Raw genomic sequence first — 21,615 nt, forward strand, 5'->3', positions numbered from 1 at the left:
ATTCAGGTAAAACCGTCGTGTTAGCTAAAATGTAGACTTCGTAGGCGTAAAGACTGATAGCCTTTAACTGTTATAATATAAATGCTAAAAGTGATTAGAACATGTATAATTTCAAAATTGGTTCCATGTTAAAATGATGTGAGATGTAGTGTGTTTTATCTACAGCTCCCCAATTATCACTTCTGTTTTCTTGTAAATAACGACGATAGAATAAAACAATTTATAAACAACTTAATTTAGTCTGTTTCTCTTGTTATCCCTGAACCAGATTTTAAGTGAGATATTTTATTTCTATGTCAATTTCTTGAAATGTGTCTATTTAATGAAAGACATTTGATTTAATGGTCTGACTCAAAATGTCAGACCTTTGCATTTGTTATTGTCTAAGGGGAACCAATGAGAAATGTAGTTTTACATGTTTTATAGTGTGTGTGGGGGGAACAGCACAGTATTTCATTGTAACTAACATTGAGGTGCAGAAATGATCATACTGAGATTGACATTTGAAAGCCAGTTTTATACAATAATACCAAAATATAAAAAGCAACTGGCTCCGTATTATTAAACATTTAAGTTGAGCAAGGTAATACAATGAAATATTTGTAGAAATGCAGTTATTGAATGAAGCATGAAAGCTTTAACTGTCATTATTCCTTAAGCCTGCAGACACTCTAAAGTGGGCTAGTCATTCTGCTGTGTTTTATGGCAAGTCTTACATCACAGACATACAGCAGTGTGATGGGTACACCAAGCAGTTAGAGGAAAGGTCACAGTGAAAAGTTGTGTTAGCCTCGTTTTTGTTTTTACCAAAAGTAAGGTATAAAGATTTTAAGTGATGGCCGCCCGGATAGCTCAGTTGGTAGAGTGGGCGCCCATTCATAGAGGTATACTCCTAAACGCAGCAGGCCCGGGTTCGACTCCAACCTGTGGCCCTTTGCTGCATGTCATTCCCCCCTCTCTCTCCCCTTTCATGTCTTCATCTGTCCTGTCAAAAGTAAAGGCTGAAAATGCCCCAAAAAAAATTGGAAAAGAGGGACAAACTCAAGCCAACACATTCTCTCTCATTACTGCCGGTGTGGTGCAGTGTGACCTATGGAGTAACTGATTTCAGAAAGAAAAAGCACTGGGGCACACTAATTTGTAGACTCAATATTGTTTCAAAAGTACTGTGTCGACACTACAATCCAACATTTCAACATATTTTGCCCTGTAATGTTTGATGTTCTTGTTCTGAGAAGCACCCGATTCAGCTGCACATTGGTGAAGATGTGCTGAGAACCCTGTTTCACCTGATAACACACAATGCTGATGTGACGCTGGGCCAATGCCTGGACTGTTAGCCGGACTGGTAGGTTTTCTGTAAGGCTGTTGCACCAATGAGTTTGTCGCTAATTCACTAATTTGGTTGTAAATATTTTTTTTCTAGCTGCAGCAATCCAAAAAAAATCAAATAGCCAAATTCTGACTGTTAGCATAACGGTTTCCTCACAGATTATCCTTTAGCCTATATGGCTTAAAAAGATTACAGTTTTCTTTCAGTATCTCTCTCCACTTAGTTTATTGAACTGGCAGCAGCAGAAATGGCTGTGTTGCTATTCAAGCTGCTTGGACAGGGAATTCCTAATTAGATGGATTGTATTTCTACCAGAAAAGTGATCTTAACAGACTATTCCAGCTCCAATATCAATAGCGTCCCCTTCCACTCTACAGCAACATGAAGCTAACCTGTGCAATTCTGCCACCAGTTTTGCATTGGCTCTGCACATCTCTCTACTTTTGTATAGCATCTTTATATAGCGTCATTATGTGCTTCCAGCTCACAGTGTAAAGCTACTGTAAGACCATTCCCAGTATGATTGTGTAGCAGTTATGTTGGGTTTTGACACAAGTACCAAGACAAAGACCATGTGGAGAATTCAACTAAACAACCATTTCCTTCCTTCATTTTTTTTTAAAAAGACTTCCGCAGGAAATGTTTTGGGCTTAAAGCTGCACCGACTAACTTCTTTCGTAGCTGTTAATCGTATCTCAGTCTTTATCAGCAGATTGAGTTTGCTTTGATAATCGCCATGAGATGTGAGCTTCAAAAAAAGCTGGCAAGTGGACCTTGAGTCATTATTTTTTTTTCCAAAGAGGAGGTCCCAAAACTGAAAAGGCTTCCTTGGAAAACCAGGAAACTAAAGAAAACCTCACAAACTGCTTCTTTCCTCTCCTTCATTAACACAACAGAAAGCAACATGAAAGGGGTTGTGATTTAAGGGGTCTTCAAGATACTGTATAAGGGCATACACACCTTTATCTGGCTGTTTCTTAAGGGCCTCATCTGTGGCTTTGCGCCTCTGATTAAGAGGAGTCAGGTGTGGGTGACTGGTGGACACTTTTGCTCCATGTGGCGGAGCTTTGTGAGGTGACCTCTGTCCGTGGTGCTGAAGGGGGGAGTAGAGCAGGTGGTTTGACAGGTGAAAGCTGTCTGTGGTGCTAAATAGTTGCTCTGAAGTCACCCATTCAGGCCCGACACTACATGTTGGTCCTCATGTAGTAATTCCTCTCTACCACTGAAAAAAGGTCAGGATAACAAATACTTTTCAGTCTTTTTTTGTGTCTAGTTTCCCAAAATGACATTTTACTTACATGTACATTTGCACAAGATGTGTGCTAATGAAATAGAGAAGGGATTTCTATGTGTGTACTTTATCCTGAGAGGAACTAACTAACGTCTCCTGGAATGAATGAACCGTCCAACACCAAGACACCAGCTCTACACTCTATGGAAAGGGACATCAGTTAAGATAGGGACAATAGGAAACAAACAAAAACATCCATCTTCATAAAGTCTTACTTTGGTCATGCACCTTTATTGTATCCTGAGTGACATTCAACAAGTGCAACAAAGTGCTAATAACTGTTTTGGCGAAAGACCATTAAAAGTAAATGGAGCTTACACTCAAGTGTTCACTTTAGGTACACCGATGCAATCTAATGCAACAGCTCTGCCATGAATTCTACTTTTACGAAAGGTGAACATTCTTCTTTACGTTTAGTATTGAGCATTACATTGAAAAGTGTTTATAATATTTTGCCCCCCTCATATGTAAACTGGAAATGTGTAAGCTTTGTAAAAGTATATGTCCATGGCAGGGCTGTTGTATTGGATTGCATTAGATTGTACAGGTGTACCTAACAATGTGGCTCTTAGACCAATGTTACTGCTTTTTTGGTAGCTGTCGGATTTATATCAATACTTTAAGATTTTTAATTGCAATATCCCGATATCTTCAGCTGTAAACAATTATATAGGCATATTGAAAGTAGAGATGCTCTTTGTGTGGCTTCAGAGAGATGGGGGCAGGAGTTGTGAAGGAAGTTAAGAGGGACATCTAAATATATAAAAATGTATATTTTTCAGTAAGTAAATTAAATAACTAAATGTTTTTGCACAGCCCCGTTTCGTACCTTTTGTTGGTTATGTCAAATCACTGATGAGACACCTTTCTCCCTGCAAAAGGAAGACCTATCAAAATATGCCAAGACGCTTCCCACGCCTAAACCAACGCTAGTTTCATAAAGCGTCTGCCGCAGCAGTGACGAAAACCCAAACTTGTTTTCTCCTGCACCAAGTCCATCTGACGTCACTGATTCTGTCCCAAAGTCTGCGTCAGCATCCCCAGCGCTCATGTGTTAAATGAGACGGTAACAAAAGATTGTGATAAATTAGTGTTCTCTGAATAAAACATCAAGCTGCCCAAATGATGCAGAAAAGATAGCATCCTTGTCAATATGGTTTATAGCCTATAGGCCTTTGACTTAAGTTAGGCCAATGTAAAATCTTAGATATAATTCCAAGAGTCTAAAAAGATCTCATTATGATGTCAAATGATTTCAGCTGCCTCGTATCTTCTTAACAATGCCATGCTTTCCTCAAACGTGCGCTCTGCGGGATATTCGTTTATTAATAATATAAGCCCAAAGTCTATTGGTTGCTTTTGGAAGATGTGGTACACAATGAAACTAGAACTGAAACTGAGCGTTTCGTTACACGGGTAGAAACTGGGTAAAAATCCTGTTCAAACATCAAAAAACACCAACAATATGCAGTAAAACACCGACGTAGACAGAAATATAAATTTTGAAGGAAAGATCAGGTATGGTTGGATTATGGTTCTCTAAAATACTATGAAAGATAAAGACTGCAGAGGTTTTGGACATGACATGCAAATACTGTGCTTTATATCTTCACAAAAGCCTATACGTCCATTTAGCCACACTGTCCCTCATTGAAAATGAAGTAGGCTATATTACAATACAAGCGTCGAGCCTGGCGTCGTTTTCAGAAAAGCATTTTTGTAGCTACATTGCATAAATCGGAGGGATGGCTCAGACAGGATTTGAATATCCAACCAAGCCTAACAAAGCCAAAAGCCAAGCTGTAATGCACAGCACACATCTGGTGGCGCACATTTGTTTTGCGCTTCAAAGTTGACAAAGGTAAACTTATAGCGTCGCATAGGCTTCTCCACCAATAGCAGTCGTTTCCAGCTCTGACAGGCTTGTCGTCATGTCTTTGCTTGTCAATGCACCTCAATGTGCGCTTCACAGACAGCCAGCAGTCTGACATTCTATTGGTGTTCAAGGAACAGACGTGAATGGTAAAACAGAGACGCTATAGGCTAAAACCTCAACAACAACTACAAAAAGATGTTTATTTCTTCATCTTTTCGTAAATAATAGAGGATATTAGGGATTTAAGCAGCCCCCAGCTACAGGCCAGGTAGGCTATTGGACAGGCAGGACAGTCGGCTTGTTGGCGGTTTTTTGAATATTGGATATCTGATTGAGGGGGATCCATTGTGTAGCCATATCAGGGGCACGAGAACAGCACGAGCCAGGCGAACAATGGCAGCAGATGGCTTTCCTGCTCAGATGAATTATTTTGAAGTTACAGAGACACAGCGACCATTAAGTCCGGGGGGAAATTAAAGAATGGGAGGTTAATCACGAAAATGCATTGACATTAAGATATTCTATATTGAAGCAATGTCCAATAGGCTATATAAGAACAATATTCTCAAAGTGGTTTACTAATGATAAGGCCGATTTAGGCTATTATATGTTACAAAATATGAAATGTGAATTACTCGTTTCAATGCTGTAACTGATCATAACAATGGAATGAAATTAGAACAAAGGGTTAACATCTGGCCAAATACGAAAAGGTGGTTCTCAAGTGCTAAACATGTAGGCCTATTCAGAAGATGGATGTATGCTTATCTCAGCCTTCCTGGATTTATTTGGAACAGTTACACAATAAATTGTTTTTTTTATTATTATTATTATATTTTAAATTTGAAAAATAACCTGGCAACAACAAATAAGCAATGAAATTGCTTTCCGTTTGGCATAGCTACTCTTGCAGTGAAACTCAGCTTGCAAATAGTCCAAAATCAGTTTATAAGAACAAAACAAGGAATATAGAATTTAAAATATTGGCTTTTTGTAAATTTTTCTAGCTGTTGCATAGTCCTGCACAGTCCTTCAGAAGTGCCTCTGAGCCAAGCCATTAGAGGGCGTGGCCTGTACGAGGTGTCCGCCCACAGTGAAACGCGTCTCTGTCATTTGTGTAGTAAAAGGGCGCTCAATACAACTGCAGTCTTCAACCAGCAACGACCCGCACGCCCCGCTGCGTGTGCTTCAAATGATGAGCAGAGGGGCAACGCAGTCACACCCTGGTAGGTTTCATTTTTATTTTTAAAACGTAACCTAATAGTTATACCTATTTGCATTATGAATATGTCACTTAGGCCTATGTGTAGTATATATAAGACTTCATTTAATCTCAAGACATCGTGATTTAGGCTACATTGAATCTCAGCCACTTATCTTCACCTGTCTAAATTTGCTGTTGTATGTAGCCTATGTTTATATGATACATCTTTATGCCTTTATACATGAAATAGTTTGTGTCTATATTTGCTGTAACGCTGTCTGAGCTTGAATAATAATATTTGTCAAACACGTTGAAAATGAGCTCTAGAACGTGTTTTACTGTAACACGTGACTGTGAATGTTTGGATTAGATTGTATAGTATTAAGACATGAATATAATCTGCTTTTATATTTACATTTCCTGTATGGGGTACAGCTATTCTGACTCCAGTGTATGATGTAGGCTGTTAGGCTATAGTTGTGTGGTGTACAGTAGGCTACAGTCAAATAGCCTGCCTAAGGACCTACTACCTCATCAAATAAAATCAACTGAGACAGAGAGAAACCATTTACTTCACCACATTGCCAGTCAATTACATCACATCAGAGTGGTCCAAAACTTGTTTGACTTTTGTCTATAGACGCTGCATTGTTAAAACGCCTGTCTTGTCAAATCACTTGTGCTGTTTCTGTCAGCTGCTAATGAGCCTGAGTGTGAGAAAGTCTGACCATGGAGATTCTCACTGCAACTCACGGATGACTGGGTCCCTGTGGGGGAGACATCAAGCCTGCATGGTGAGTTTAAGCGGACAGAAGACATCTAACTTATGTTGAGAAAGGACAAGACAAACTTAAGGATAAGATGCTGCCCAAATAATCACTTGCTACTTTATAAACTTAGCATGTTTATTCCTGCGTTTGTTATAATGCTGTTGGATACACTAAAAGTAAACTAACCACGCACAATAAGTTACCATAACTGTAGGTTATACAGAAAATGTGTCTATCTTTTTTTGTTGTTTACATCAGTCTGAATGGTCTATGAAAAAGATTTATGTCATCAATGTTAAAATTGAAAACTGTTTTTATTTCCTACAACATCAACACTTAATTGCAATTGTTAAGGAGTTTATTAAAAGTTTCAGTAAGGAACATGATAGATTCAGATACTATTAAAGGTCTCATTTGTTCATGGCCTGATATAGCTAGAAATTGAGGCTTCAACTTCTTAATACTTCACAAGACACTGCTTTAAGATGTTTTCCTGATGTTTTAAATTGCATTCAATGTATTTCAGCTCCAGCTAAGCCAATCCAAAAGACTGCAAGAAAGAAAGAAATGTTAAGGGAAATATGCAGTTTGTGGATGGGAGGATGGAAATGGATAAATAAAGTATTTCTTCTCTTTGTGTGTTTAATCTTTTTTGAGTTGATTAATAAAGTTGATTTTGTCTGGTCTCCTTTTTTATAAACATAGATGAATAAGCTACCTCTGGTTTTCTATTGTTATTGTGAACAACAGTTGGCTTACAGTAGGCCTATGTGAATCTTTGTAATATTAAGTAAATATGTCGTTGATGCATTATTAGTTTTTTAGATCATACATTAAGGTAAAGACATGCTTCTCTGTAGTTCACCATAGACCAAAGTCATCCTCCCTGCACGCGTCCATGGTTTACTCAAGCGAAAGCAATTACTGTAGGGCACGCGCCAATAAGCTGGCCCGTTGCAGATGGGCGGGAGGAGCTGCTATACTACAGTACCTATAATATATCAGAATCAGATATGGTTTTTTTTGACACCGTAAGTTACATCTAAGTAGAATTTTCCTTGGTGAATGGTGCATACATACATACATACATACATAAACAAACATATTAAACATATATAAGAAATAAACAATACAGAAACAGAAACAAATGTGTAGGGCCTACAAAATAGCTATTTATAAGCTAAATAAGTTATTATATATAGGCTATATATAGGCTATATATAATTTTGTCATAACCTTGTTTTGAAGGTGGTTTTAAAACGGGGACGTCTAACAAATGATTTGAAGAAAAAAAACATTAGCTATTTTGCTTATATCATCGACTCAAATCAGTCATTTCAAACTCAAACTCAAATGTTGTAGGCTAGTGATCTTTATCGAGACTTGTCTTCTCATAAAGATGGTTCTGGGTCAGTCATGAAAGTGTTAATTCATTATTTTCAACAGTTTTAATGCTCAAATTTAGAAGAACAGTCGTAAATTGTTCACTTGTATCGGCGACTTCGGTGTTTTTCTCTGAGTTGTAGCCTACTGCTTTAATGTTGTTGTTTTTGTGGCCATTTACCGTTGCAAACAGCCAGGCAGTGGGTTACGTTATCAGCAGCATGAACATGAGCAGAACATGTCCTAATTTGAATGTTCCCGCGCCGCAGCAGATGTGACCATACAATAGATGGGGCCCACGCGCTGAATAATTGATACCAATTTAAATAACTGTCGCACGTCTGACGCGTGCAAGAGATATCCCAGCTTTCCCAGGCTTAGTAGGAAAACCGTTGGCCGCTCCCTTCCAGTTCAATAGGGATTTAGCCTCCCATTGCTTGAAGTGGTGGGAGCGTCTTTAACGAAGCCTGGGAAAAGACTCCAGATCACCCTTCATTATAGAGCTGCTGGTTGCAGCTGCACCAAAGACGTGTTCGGCTTTCATGTCTGGACCTCACTTAGCCTACCAAACTGGCAAATAAATAGCCTACTTTCACAGTAGGCTATAACCAATACCCCATTTCATTCAAAAATAGGCTTTTCAAAACTAAAAATTACTCATTCAAATCAATTCACTATATTGGTAATAAACTCAGTTGTATCACTGCTTTCCGGGACAACAAACAAATGATAGTATGTCTATATGAAAACTAATATATCCCACCATATAGAATGCGTAATATGTTATTGTTATCATTTATTAATAATAATAATAATAATAATAATAATAATATTTAGCACTTCAAAACAAAGTGCTTTGGTTAAACATTATGAAAGGTGTTTTGACATAAAATCAGATAATCACAATAATATGCTACAAATTAAAATGGAAATAAAAGACCCAAAATAGAAAGCACAACATTAAATATATAAGACCTTTTTGAAATAAAATTATGTTCACGCATTAATAAAAAGTTATTTAAAATTTGTCACACAAAGAAGTCTCACTTTTATCTGCAAGCATAATTCCTGTTACATAATATAGGCCTAGGCTACTTATTGTAGGCTGTGATGGTATTGATGTAGTGCCCCGCCTGAATCGAGAGTTATTATTATCCATTTCCTTTAGGGAGTTATCAGTCGCTCGTAGGAATTTCCCCTCTCCTCCCCCCAAATTGGCGCGTGGTGTCTATGACAGTTAGACCGCTGCAACAGATGGCTGGAGAGGCACGCGCCGAGCACGAGTCTCGCACTTAACCCCGTCACCCCCCACACCCCACCCCACCCCTCTCCGCAGCAAACCCACCACATCAAGCAGGAACCGCTTAAGCGAAAAAATAAATCAACCTAATTTGACAGCGATGAGGCAGAAAGTGCCGGAACCTGGTGTGAGGCTGCACGTTTTCTTATTATGAGGTTAGCTCCCAAATTATTCCATCAAAAATATAACAACACGTCAAATATATTAACCTATATAAACAAGAATGAACACGAGTAGGATATACTGGCTTATGTTTAAATAGACCTCGTATTTAAACAGTGCTTAGCCTCTAAAGCAGTAAAACATTGGTCGATTTGGATTAAAGGGTATCCTAAATTCAGTTGTTTTTATTATAAGTCGTCACTCGTACATATTGAATGTCCGTGTGTGTGACGTGTGTTAGATAGCTGCAGTGACTTAGAGAAGCCAATACAAAATGATGACTTGACACCTGAACACCTCCGCAGGTGCAGCTATACCTTGGTGAATATGAAGCTTTCCTGCCACCGTTTGGTGATTAAAAGTAGTACAGTTCATCAGGTCAGATTCATGGAAATACGGACTTTTACTGTCTCCATCAAGCCTACTTCCTTCATCATTCAAGACAAGGTCAAACCAAACTAGATCATAATACGTGTGGTTTATTTTGACAGCTTGCATTTATGAACTGCAATGGACTTATAGGCGTCGGTTGAGTAATTCAACTGGGAAAGTGAGTCATTTCTATTACAGTAGGCTAGGCTACACACACACATCCAGTGGTGGAATATAGTCATCCATCCTTTACCGGAGAAAAAGTAAAATTCTAAAAAGAGTAACATTTGTGTTATGAGCAAAATGTACTTATAAGTATCAAAAGTAAAAGTAATCATTATAAAAAAAGGTTCCATTCAGTGTTATTACGCATTTATCCAGTAGCCCAAATTATTGGATTATTGTTACGGTCCATTCATGTTTAAGCAGCATATTCCTGTTGGTGGAGCTCATTTGAACTACTGTTAGGCACTGTAGGCTAGTCTAAAATAAATCATATTTTAGATCATGAGTTTTATAAAACCTAAATCTGGAAAGTACTAACGTCATATTAAAGTATGGAAGTAAAAGTCGTTCTCTATGAGAGTAGGCTAATAGTAGAAGTATAAAGTTGCAAAAAAATGGTGATTCTTTATACCTCAAAATAATACTTAATTACAGCAGGCTACTTGAGTAAATGTAATGAGTTATTTCCCACCACTACTCACATCACAACAAACCAGTGCATTCAAAATATGTTCATTATCATCTCTTCTTCTACAAGTAGTATTTGTTTCACACTTCAAGATTTGTATGCATCATTATGCACGCACAGTTAGGCCTACATAAAGACCTGAGGTTCTTTGTGACCACAAACACTAAACCCAGACTAGTAGGCTAGTTAAGAATAAACATATTCTATTGTGATATAGCCATGGCTTAGTAGCTAAGAGAACAATGTTGGATTTATATTCTAGCTACAAAAGAAGGTGGTATAAGAGGTTAACTGTGTTGATCAAACTGTTACCGGCTATAGGCTTAGCCCACCGGCGGATGGTCTCGCAGCATCCGCTGCCACACCACCAGGCTCGGGGAAGGCTTCATCCCACAGGCCATAAGACTTTAGAACTCACACCTCTGTCTGTGTGTGTGTGTCCTATATACCCTAATATAGTTACATTAGGCCTATAGTTTTATTAATTGTATAGGCTATATCACTTCATATACAGTATATTTAATTTGTTTGTATTTTAGCCCTAAGAATTTAATTGCCAATTAATGTTAGCCTATTGTTGTGCACATGACGAAAGAACTCTGAATATATCAGCTAGATAGCCTAGAGAACTTCTACAATCCCTCAGTAAACGGACAAATTCCTCAACACAAGCGCAACACATTTTCATCAGCTCAGTTTTACAAAAGGCCACCAGATGGACCTCTACTGTGTACAAACTACCACTGTCCAGTGATGCTGTTTTTACATTATGTAAAATTAATGCCGGTGAGGCCGCATGCAAAAAAGACTTGGCGTCTGTTCAAAAGTCCATTGCTTAATAGTTTGTAGCCATGGATCTATATTTGACTGATAACCACAACCACAGTTGTCTCTCTGTCAGATTATAGTTTTATAGCCTTTTCGTACTGCTGCCCCTTTAACTTCTGAGCCGATTTCAAGAAAGCAACAACCTGTAACCGGCTCATGCGATCCTCCCCCTGATGGATTATTTAACAGGCGCTGAGTCCCATATGTCGCCATCTGCTATAGGAAGAAAAACACTGCGGAATATTCTCTGAGGCACATGATACACGTTAACAAAACAGGCTTAATAAACATAAAACAAAAATAGATAACTGAAAAGCAGAAACCAAACTTGTGCAACAGGTGTTCAGCATCCTGCGGGCGTCAGGGAGGAAAGGAGCGGATAACTGAGCGAGCCACATCGTCGGGCAAAACATAGAAAGCAGGTTAGTTTATCGCTCAGATTAAGAACAATGGACTGAGTTGTATTGCAACATGTAAAAAGATATCGCATGTTAAAATGTGTATGAACGGAAACGGATCTTTCTTTTGACCGACTGGCTCTGGGAGGATGTGGAGCGAGAACTGAATTTTCCCACAAAACTAACCGGGTTACTGAGATGATCTGAAGCGTTTGCAAAAATACAATGCTGACCCCATTAGCAAGGTGAAACGATCGGGCTCAACGCAGGCAACCAAAGCAAGGAGTCGTCCAACCTGCAGCAGCGATGCTGGTGGAGGGGGACAGGACGCTGCTCGCAGCAAGGCAAGGGGACGTGCAGAGTCTCAAAGTGCAATTAGCGCAAAAAACGCTCACCAGCGACGTCAAGGACGTGCTGGGGGCTTCACCGGTCCACCATGCAGCCCGTGCCGGGAAACTAACCTGCCTGCGTTTCCTGGTGGAGGAGGCAGGGCTGCCGGGTAACTGCCTGGCTAACAACGGGGCAAGCCCGGCGCATGACGCAGCAGCCACCGGCAACCTGGCCTGCTTACAGTGGCTGCTGACACAGGGTGGATGTCGGTCAGAGGTGAGTGACTTGAGCTTTAGTTGTACACGTTGAAGTTTAACAGACCTGTCGCCTAATTCTCTCTTTACTCTGACCTGGCTGCCATTTCTCGGCTGTGTAGCCTACCTGCCAACCCCTTTCACCTCACCAACTGGGGTCCAGTTGATATGGGGTGCCATATCAATAACAAAGTTTTCTAACAGACTTTGTACTTGGAAATGAAAAAGCTAAAATAAAACATTGACCAACATGAGACACTGAACCCATACTAATAAAATCAAAAAGGTATAGCAGCACAAGGCAGGGTGACCCATCTGCTGTTTTTCATAGAGTAAACCCAGAGACACATTACAGTCTATTTAACTGAGCATTAAGTTAAGTGACCATATAACATGTTCCAACTACATTCTACAGGTTTTATAGTGTGTTTTTGTGTTGCTGTTCAAACAGGTGGTCAGTTGACCACAAGGCCAATAAATATGGCTTAAACCTAATCATGACACTGTTAATTCACTCATAGTCCCCAATGTTCTGTAAAACCACAATCCTTTTATCTTAAGTGGTGATCAGTTATCGGTTTGGTGATAACAAAAGATAACTTTATTCATGCTGGCAGCTGCCTGCAAAAAATGCACCAATAACAGATTTAGCATCAAGACTTTAAAAGACATCACAACCTTGTGACCTTACAGAAATCTGACTGAATGCTTTTTTTCTTACTGTTCTGATAACATATTAAAAGGCAGCATATGCTAACACTCTGAGGAATAAAAAATAAAGAAATCAAATTCAACTCACAGCACATGTAAAATCCTGTCAACTGGTAGGTATTGGAACATTTTGTTTTTTGTCTTTTGTTGTAGATCCAGTTTAAATCTGACTATGCTGCACTGCCTCATGTTTCACTGGTAATGAAGTATGCAAAACTGGATTGTAAAAATAATATCCTTTATACAGTACATACATTAACTCACAAAGGGCACATACCGTATATAAATACATAATGTCTGTGTAGTTTGATATGATAGTGTGGGAGATATTTGGTAGGGAGTAGGCATGGGCCGGTTACCGGTTTCAAGGTATACCGCGGTTTGAAAAAGTCACGGTTTCAAAACCACTAAAACTTTCTGTCATACTGTTCCTAAGGTATGAGCTGTTTTTTATGAGTTTTTAAGGACAAAAAGTGCACTTTAGAGATCAGTCTTGTGTGCAGTATGTTTAAAAATAAAATACATTGTGTTTAATTTTACCCAGACATTTAAAAAATAATACATCTTAAAGCTGTAACTGCGATACTGCAATACTGTGAAACCGTGATATTTGTGCTGAAGGTTATCATACCTTCTGAATCGTATACCGGCCCATGCCTAGTAGGGAGTATAGTTAAATCTTCATGATTTAACCTTATGAGCCCTTATGACTCAAGTACCTCATTTCCATGTCTCTGCTGGAAGTAAAATGCAAAGTATTCACATCGGGGAAGGAATGCAGCAGGCACTTTGGAAGAGTCTTAATAAAGCTGTAACACAGTTGAACTTTGGTGTTCTGTGAAGTGAACCCTCCTGCACCACTAAGTGTACTATATGTGCATATATTTGACAGTGTTTGTAACCATTATAGTCTGGTGTGCCTCTAATTCTAGTATTTTTCTATACATTGGTTCTCTTTAGTAACACAATATCATCATCCAGGTGATATGTTAAAGTTATGTTCACTTTTTCATAAAAGCTTGAAATTTGGTACACTCGTACAGATTGGGGCCCGGAATATTTTCAGGAATGGAGCCATTGCAAAAACATCTTATGGTGGCTATTTTACTTTCCGCTAAAACCAAATTATGTATTTTGCATTATATCTTCTTAACCAAACATGATAACACAGAATGTCTACGCCTATGTCTTAATGGTCAATGATTACAATGATACCATATACAACATCATAAACTGTTCAGGTGAATGAAAAAACATCTTGTTTTTTTTCTTTTCATTTGTGGTTTAAAACTGAAAAACCATGATGATTCTGTTTATTCTTTCATTGGTTTAAAAGAAAAAACAAACTATAAAAACGTACATAGACCCTGCAGGACTTGATTGCGCTCAGTCTCTATTATAATATATTATTATTGTAATCCTTCACCATCAAAACATAGGGATAGACATCCCCTATTATGTGTTATCATGTTTGGTTCAGGAGATAAGATATGATGCAAATAGCCTTCATATTTAGGATAGTGAAATGGCCACCATGGCCGCCATGAGGCGTTTGTGATGGCTACATTTGTAAACTATTCAGGGATCGAGCCTGAACAAGTGTACCATATTTCATGCTTTTATGAAGAAGTGAACATATAACCTCAAATTTGGTGCTGCAAGGTATTCCCGCATGCTTTGGGTGAGAGACAAGGTACTCTCTGGAAAGGTCACCAGTCTATGACACTGACACTGGTCACTTAGATTTTCCAGTTCACTTAAACAGCAGGTATTTTTTAAATGTAGAAGGAAACGTGAAGACTGTGCAAACTTCACACAGACATGATCCAGCCAGCTAAGACAGATTCATCCCTAAGACCTTCTTGTTCTGAGGCAACAGAGCTAATGACTAAGCCACCTAGCTAACCCTTACTCGAAAATAATTTAGACACAGACACAAGAACATAAGACATAAGAACACAAACAGAAGTACCAACGCCGAGTCAATCGTGCACTCAATCTAACTTCTAGTAATCTGTCATTCTAAATTTGAAACATTAATAAGAGCTCTATCACCTTTTACGGTCTCCATTACTTCTGCTGCCTGACGGACAGCAGAAGAGCGACAAAGAATGCCCCACGCCACCAACTTACTGATAAGATTTTTGGCTGACATTTAATAAAAACCTATCAATTACCACTTGCAATGCAATCTACTTGATGGGTTACCAATGCTAGCTTTTGCTTTCACCATTGTGTTACTGCACTCTTGATTCCGATTTTATCTGATGTTAATAATGTGCATTTGAGGCCCTTGCTCCCTTCAATAATACACATCTATCCACCGAGTATGCAAATACTATTTTCCTTGTCAGCTATTGGTCCATCTCTTGACACAAAGAATGAGTTATGTAAAAAAAAAAAAAAAGGTTTGAAGGAAGATGGAAGCTGTATGTGTTGTTTCAGTCAGGGTTGGATAAGAGAGTGGCAAAAGCTATCATCTGTTTGTCTTCTAGACCATTTATTGTTAAATAAATCACTTTAGTCATGACAGGTATTTGACTTTAATATCTGGAATCTTTCAGATTCTCTTTTCTTTTTCTGGTTCAGCTGATTATACTGTAGGTTTGAGTGCAAATGTCAGTCGGTGCTGCACAGAAATACAGCGTTAGAAACTCAAGTTTTCTCATGAAGAATGATGTGTGTGTGTGTAATATTTTCACAAACTAGGTAAGCGTTTATACATGAGCTAAGCAAGGCTTTATTTCCTTGCTCAAACATGCCTGCTACTAAATCACAGCATTGAACAAAATGAACCAGCAGAATCATTCAAACCTGCCGTATATTAAAAATAAATGAAATATAATTTCAGAACCCCATATTTCAGCTGTTTGTCTTTTGTTTGACTGACAGGACAGGGACAGTTCTGGTGCCACCGTTCTCCACCTTGCATCCCGCTTCAGTCACCATGAGATCACCAACTGGCTGCTGAAGAGTGGCGAGGTGGACCCGGGGGCCTCCACCGATACCGGCGCCATACCCGTTCACTATGCTGCTGCCAAGGGAGACCTGACCTCTCTCCGACTGTTGCTGGGGCACAGCCCAAAGTAAGAGCGAAACGGTTTTGTCTCTGCAGCGGTCTGTAAGCTCTGTGTTAAAACCTGATTTGTCAGTGTGATTTGTAAGTTGTTGATTTCTTCTCGCTGTTGTCTAATAGTGATTTTATTTGGTAACTTGTAGGATTTAAGATCTTTGGTGCAGGGAAAGCAGATGCCTTCGTTTAGAACACTATTTCTAAAAGCAGTCTGGGTGTCATTGACATACAGTACTTTACACAAGTTATACAAGATGTTATCTGTGTGATATTTAGTAATACACAAGAACAGTATTTTAACTTTCTGATGATGAGCATCCATATAACCGATCAGTGTTAAATGTGTCGATCTCTAGAAGTTACTTTCAATCATCACCTTTCTATTATTCCAATCCTCTGTGTTTAGTTATTGTCCTGCCTATGAAAGACATTTTAATGCATGTTACTGAAATTTCAAAATTACAATTAAAATCGGAGGATAGTCATGTTAACATATATGACAAAGTTAGGATAAACATCCCAAATCAATATAAAAGTACATCATTTTATTACATATTCAGTGGGATATTAAACACCCGTACCTAATCCACCACACATCTACTACTCTCTCTTTCTTTGACCGGATACCCTTAAACACCTCCTTCAAATTTGATTTTAAAAGAGCCTTTAGGCTATGGAAACTTTTGGATTTTTGTAGGCTCTAGTCAGTTTTCTCCAACTGTTTGTAACTGAAACAGGTTACAGTAGATCCACTGTTCATATTTCAGACTGCTGGCACTGTGGCAGTCCAACATTGATAATTTATCTACCAGATTTCAAAAGGACAACAAGTCGTTCTTGTTCAATTGTGTTTGTCTTTTCTGAATGTTTAAAAATATAAAAACAATAAAAAATGTATCTTTAAAAAAGAAGGACAAGTAAACTCTCAATTCCTTTCAGATGCTTACCAAACAAATGAGGACTGATACAAAAACATCTGGAGTTTTGGTCAGTAGATCGGCTTTGGGCTCATACTGTAGGTAGTATTTACAGCACCAACTGGCACTGGTAAGAAGCGATCTAAATCTTGCTTTTTTTTATACCTGTAGAGCAATCAAAATACTTTGTGTTCAAATCCCATTTAGAAAGAAAACCTCTTAGTGGTTTTACTTTCCCAAAATACTGCACACTACCATAGCCCTGTGTGCTGCTTATGTAACACATCTATAATAATTTCCATAATGTTGTATGTATTTATAAGTCTGTATCAGAGCCATGTCAACAATCAAATAAGGGTTTGTGATCTTATATTTTTGTTACCAACCTGCACCGTCAATTGCAAAATTAGGCCCAATGTAAGGCTGCCAATTATTTTCTCTATTAATCGATTATTGAATAGAAAAATAAAAAATGCCTATCGCAATACCCTAGAGCACAAGTGACATCATTACATGTCTTGTTATGAACCCAAACAGTTCAAAACCCAAACATATTCGAATTACTATAAACACTATAATGCAAGACCAAGAAAAGCAGCAAATTCCCACATTTAAGAACCAGAACCATCATCAAGTGTTTAAAATGAATCTGCAACTATTTTGTTAATTGATTCATCGTTTTATCGACTGCTATATTAAGAAGTTTTTGTGTGTGCATGTGATGTGTGTGACTCCCCCTTGATGAATATCATCCCTAATCAGTTCAGTGTCAGACCCACCAGTGCCCTGTAGAGATAACGCCCTCCCATTACATCTAGAAGGACACGGGTGAGGCGCTGTCTTTTCTGGGAAGCAGCACTGAGCACATGACAGGATGAGCACAAACCAACACCACAGACACTTTCTAAGCAGCAACCAGGTCACTTGCAGGTAACATCTACTAAAAAAAAAACCCAAATAAATAAAAAAAAGGAGGCATGTCAATACACGGGAAAATATGCAGCATCGGGATTCTCAACTGCAGTTTTGTTATAAAGTGTATTATCATCAGATCACTGTGAATTCCTTTTTGTCAAAAGTATTCACAGGGATTTGTGTCAGACATTGCCAAGTAGGTGAGTGGGATAATTATCTGTTAATTAGAGCCAGACCAACACTTAAGGTGCTGGCACACCAAGTAGACGGCAAAGAACTATTGGCGATGAAGGCAAGGCAAGGCAAGGCAGCTTTATTTATATAGCACATTTCAGCAACAGGGCAATTCAAAGTGCTTTACATAAAACATTAAAGAGCAGTTAGAAAACAATTAAAAAAACAATAATAAACAAATTAAAAACATTAAAAGACAAGAATAAAATTGATAGTGCAGTATAAGAATAAAAGTTACAGTGCAGTATAAGAAATTAAAGTTAATAAAATAGATTATTTAAAGAAAAGCAACATCAAAAAGATAGGTCTTTAGCTTAGATTTAAAAGAACTGAGAGTTGCAGCGGACCTACAGGTTTCTGGGAGTTTGTTCCAGATATGTGGAGCATAAAAACTGAACGCTGCTTCCCCCTGTTTAGTTCTGACTCTGGGGACAACAAGTAGACCTGTCCCAGACGACCTGAGAGGTCTGGGTGGGTCATAGTGTAGTAGCAGATCAGAAATGTATTTTGGCCCTAAACCGTTAAGTGATTTATAAACCAGTAAAAGTATTTTGAAATCAATTCTTTGAGGCACTGGAAGCCAGTGTAGAGACTTCAGTACTGGAGTGATGTGATCCACTTTCTTGGTTTTAGTGAGGACTCGAGCAGCAGCGTTCTGAATCAGCTGCAGCTGTCTGATTGATTTTTAGGGAGACCTGTAAAGACACCGTTACAGTAGTCAAGTCTACTGAAGATAAAAGCATGTACAAGTTTTTCCAGATCATGCTGAGACATAAGGCCTTTAACCCTTGATATATTTTTAAGGTAATAATAGGCTGATTTTTTAATTATGTTAATGTGGCTTTTAAAATTTAGGTCTGAGTCCATGACTACACCAAGATTTCTTGCTTTGTCTGTTGTTTTTAACATTGTCGTTTGAAGCTGAGCGCTGACTTTCAATCGTTCCTCTTTTGCTCCAAAAACAACCACCTCCGTTTTTTCTTCATTTAATTTAAGAAAGTTCTGGCACATCCAATCATTAATCTGTTCAATGCACATATTTAATTGTTGTATTGGGCTATAGTTCCCTGGCGATAAGGTTATGTAAATTTGTGTGTCATCCGCATAACTATGGTAACTTATTTTGTTGTTTTCCATAATCTGAGCCAGTGGAAGCATGTAGATGTTGAACAGAAGAGGCCCCAGAACTGAGCCTTGGGGAACTCTGCACGTCATATTTGTACGCTCAGATGTATAATTACCTATAGACACAAAGTAGTCCCTATTCTTTAAATATGATTCAAACCACTTTAGTACTGAGCCTGAAAGACCAACCCAGTTTTCCAATCGGTCAAGCAATATGTCATGGTCTACCGTATCAAATGCAGCACTGAGATCAAGTAATACTAAGACTGAAATTTTGCCACTATCTGTGTTTAAGTGGATGTCATTAAAGACTTTAACAAGAGCCGTCTCGGTGCTGTGGTGTGGTCGAAAACCTGACTGGAAGGCATCAAAACTGTTGTTTAGCGATAAGAAAAGGTTGAGTTGTTGAAAAAACGCTTTTTCTATGATTTTACTTAAAAATGGGAGGTTTGATATTGGCCTATAGTTGCTCATTAGTGTCGTGTCTAGATTGTTCTTTTTTAGTAGTGGCTTGATGACTGCAGTTTTCAGGGCCTGTGGGAAGATACCTGAGAGCAGAGATGTATTTACAATATTTAGAAGATCAGAAGCCAAACAATTCAAAACATTCTTGAAAACATCCGTTGGTAGAATATCAAGGCAACAGGAGGAGGTTTTCAGATGTTGTATAATGTCCTCCAGGTTTTTAAGGTTGATCGTATGAAATTGTATCATGTTGGAATTTGTTTTGCGTGCACACTGTGACAACACATATCCTGTACTTGATATGGAAGCACTGACTGTTTGTCTAATTTTCTGAATTTTGATGAAGGCCGACTGAGCGTCACTTCACGTATCCTCACATTGTCTGTGTCAAAAAGTTGCACTTGAACAGACAGTAAAGATTACAGTCGACGGCCAGAGGAAATAACTCTCCATGCCAGCAGGATCTATTTGTCAGTCAAAAAGGGGAAACTGGATATATAAACCGTTGCTATGATACATACAACAAAACAGCATTTGCCCTTCGGACACCAGGACTTGGCTAACCAGATTGTCCATCTCCCGGACTGTCATCCTTTCTCTCTGCAAAAAGTTTCCCTGCAGTGGGGAAGCGGGAGACCAAGAAGCCTGCTGCGGCCAGCTGGTTAGTTAGCTAGCTAATTTCACACAACATGCCTTCATGCTACACTGGTTACAAAAAAGAAGTCGAACAAAGTTGTAAGTCCTCTCAGTCGTTTTCTTGATTTCCTCACTACAGTTTTTCTTCTCGTTACTAGTTACCTTATATATTTATTAAGCTCAATAGCCAATCAGATGGATTCCTCTCACCAGCATCTTTCAACATGTTGAATCTGTCGGGAAAAAGCCAATGAGGGTTGACCGGGGTCGACGAGTGGCAACAGTGCGTGACACACCGCAAAAACTAGAGCGACAGATGCTCACCGTTGGACCAACGGCCGACAATCTTCTTGGTGTGTCAGCACCTTTACAGTCACTGGAGTAAACAAACTAAACACTGTGAGAGAAGGTGTTTGCTTTTTTTTCCTCTAAAGAAACAGTTCTTCATATTTCATGAAAAAATCCATGTTGTGACACTTAATCTTTCTAGTATATGTCCAATTGTGATTGATATTTGTTATGTGCATTGCAGCACTACATACGTATGCATTTAACTGACACATATGGGGAGTGTACAGGTAGGTTCCAGTGACTTGCTCAGTGGCTTCTCAGTAGTGTGGCTGTAGATTGTTTTTTCCCTACAGAGAGTGGTAACCAATTAATGCTTTTTAACCTTAAATTTGTCGTTTTTATGTTAGTGATATCAAAGTGAATTACACAAACAGGTCCATCTGGGTAACGTTAAGTAGGCAAGACTATTGGTACCTTGTTTGGTTTGTTTTTTAGTTTAGCATTATTGATAGCAACACCTGTCTGGTTGTAAAAGAATAAAAAAGGAAAATATAGAGATAACTGTTGAGATAATGGATGCTCTCTCTGCAGGTGTCTACTTCAGCAATCAACAATGATCACTAACTGCTGCTATAAACAAATAGAAATGTAATTCATTTACGACATGGTCTTTAAGCTAAGCGGCATTGTCTGTTGAACTGCTTTGACTTCGATGACCCGAGCAGGATGAGCAGCTTGTCCAGACTCCAGGCACTAACCTTGTGCTCTGCACCTCCAATATTGTGTGGTTGCACCCCAGACAGGTGCATGGCTGCTGAAAATTTTATGAGCCTCAGGGACATGGTAGCTCCCTGATAGCTGTGCCCCATTCACTCTTCTCCACCACCAATCCCACTGTTGCTGTTTACCACCATCTCCACGGCAACGCACAGTAGCACCCAACCAGCGATAAGATAATGAGGAAAACAAATCGGTTTGAATAGATGGGCTGCTTTCTAGTCACTTGCCTCAGGCATTGTTCAGAATTGAACTTTGCAGGAGAGAGATAGCATT

The 21,615-nt window shown here is 38.8% G+C and overlaps 1 protein-coding gene and 1 long non-coding RNA gene across 2 annotated transcripts in view; both read left to right on the plus strand.

Moving 5' to 3' along the window:
- Window positions 1-5,638: 5,638 nt before the first annotated feature.
- On the plus strand, window positions 5,639-7,071 carry LOC114558323 (uncharacterized). Its single transcript, XR_003692949.1, has 3 exons — window positions 5,639-5,726; window positions 6,400-6,498; window positions 7,001-7,071. It is a non-coding gene; the product is annotated as an uncharacterized LOC114558323 (long non-coding RNA).
- Window positions 7,072-11,417: 4,346 nt separating this feature from the next.
- Window positions 11,418-21,615, plus strand: part of espn (espin) — a 47,011-nt gene continuing 36,813 nt past the window's right edge. Inside the window, 2 exon segments of the mRNA XM_028583561.1 lie at window positions 11,418-12,217; window positions 15,799-15,992. Of these exon segments, the coding sequence (XP_028439362.1) occupies window positions 11,918-12,217; window positions 15,799-15,992 (494 nt within the window). The 5' untranslated portion in view covers window positions 11,418-11,917.

Source organism: Perca flavescens, chromosome 7, assembly GCF_004354835.1.
Source record: "Perca flavescens isolate YP-PL-M2 chromosome 7, PFLA_1.0, whole genome shotgun sequence".
In the NCBI taxonomy this organism is placed as follows: domain Eukaryota; kingdom Metazoa; phylum Chordata; class Actinopteri; order Perciformes; family Percidae; genus Perca; species Perca flavescens.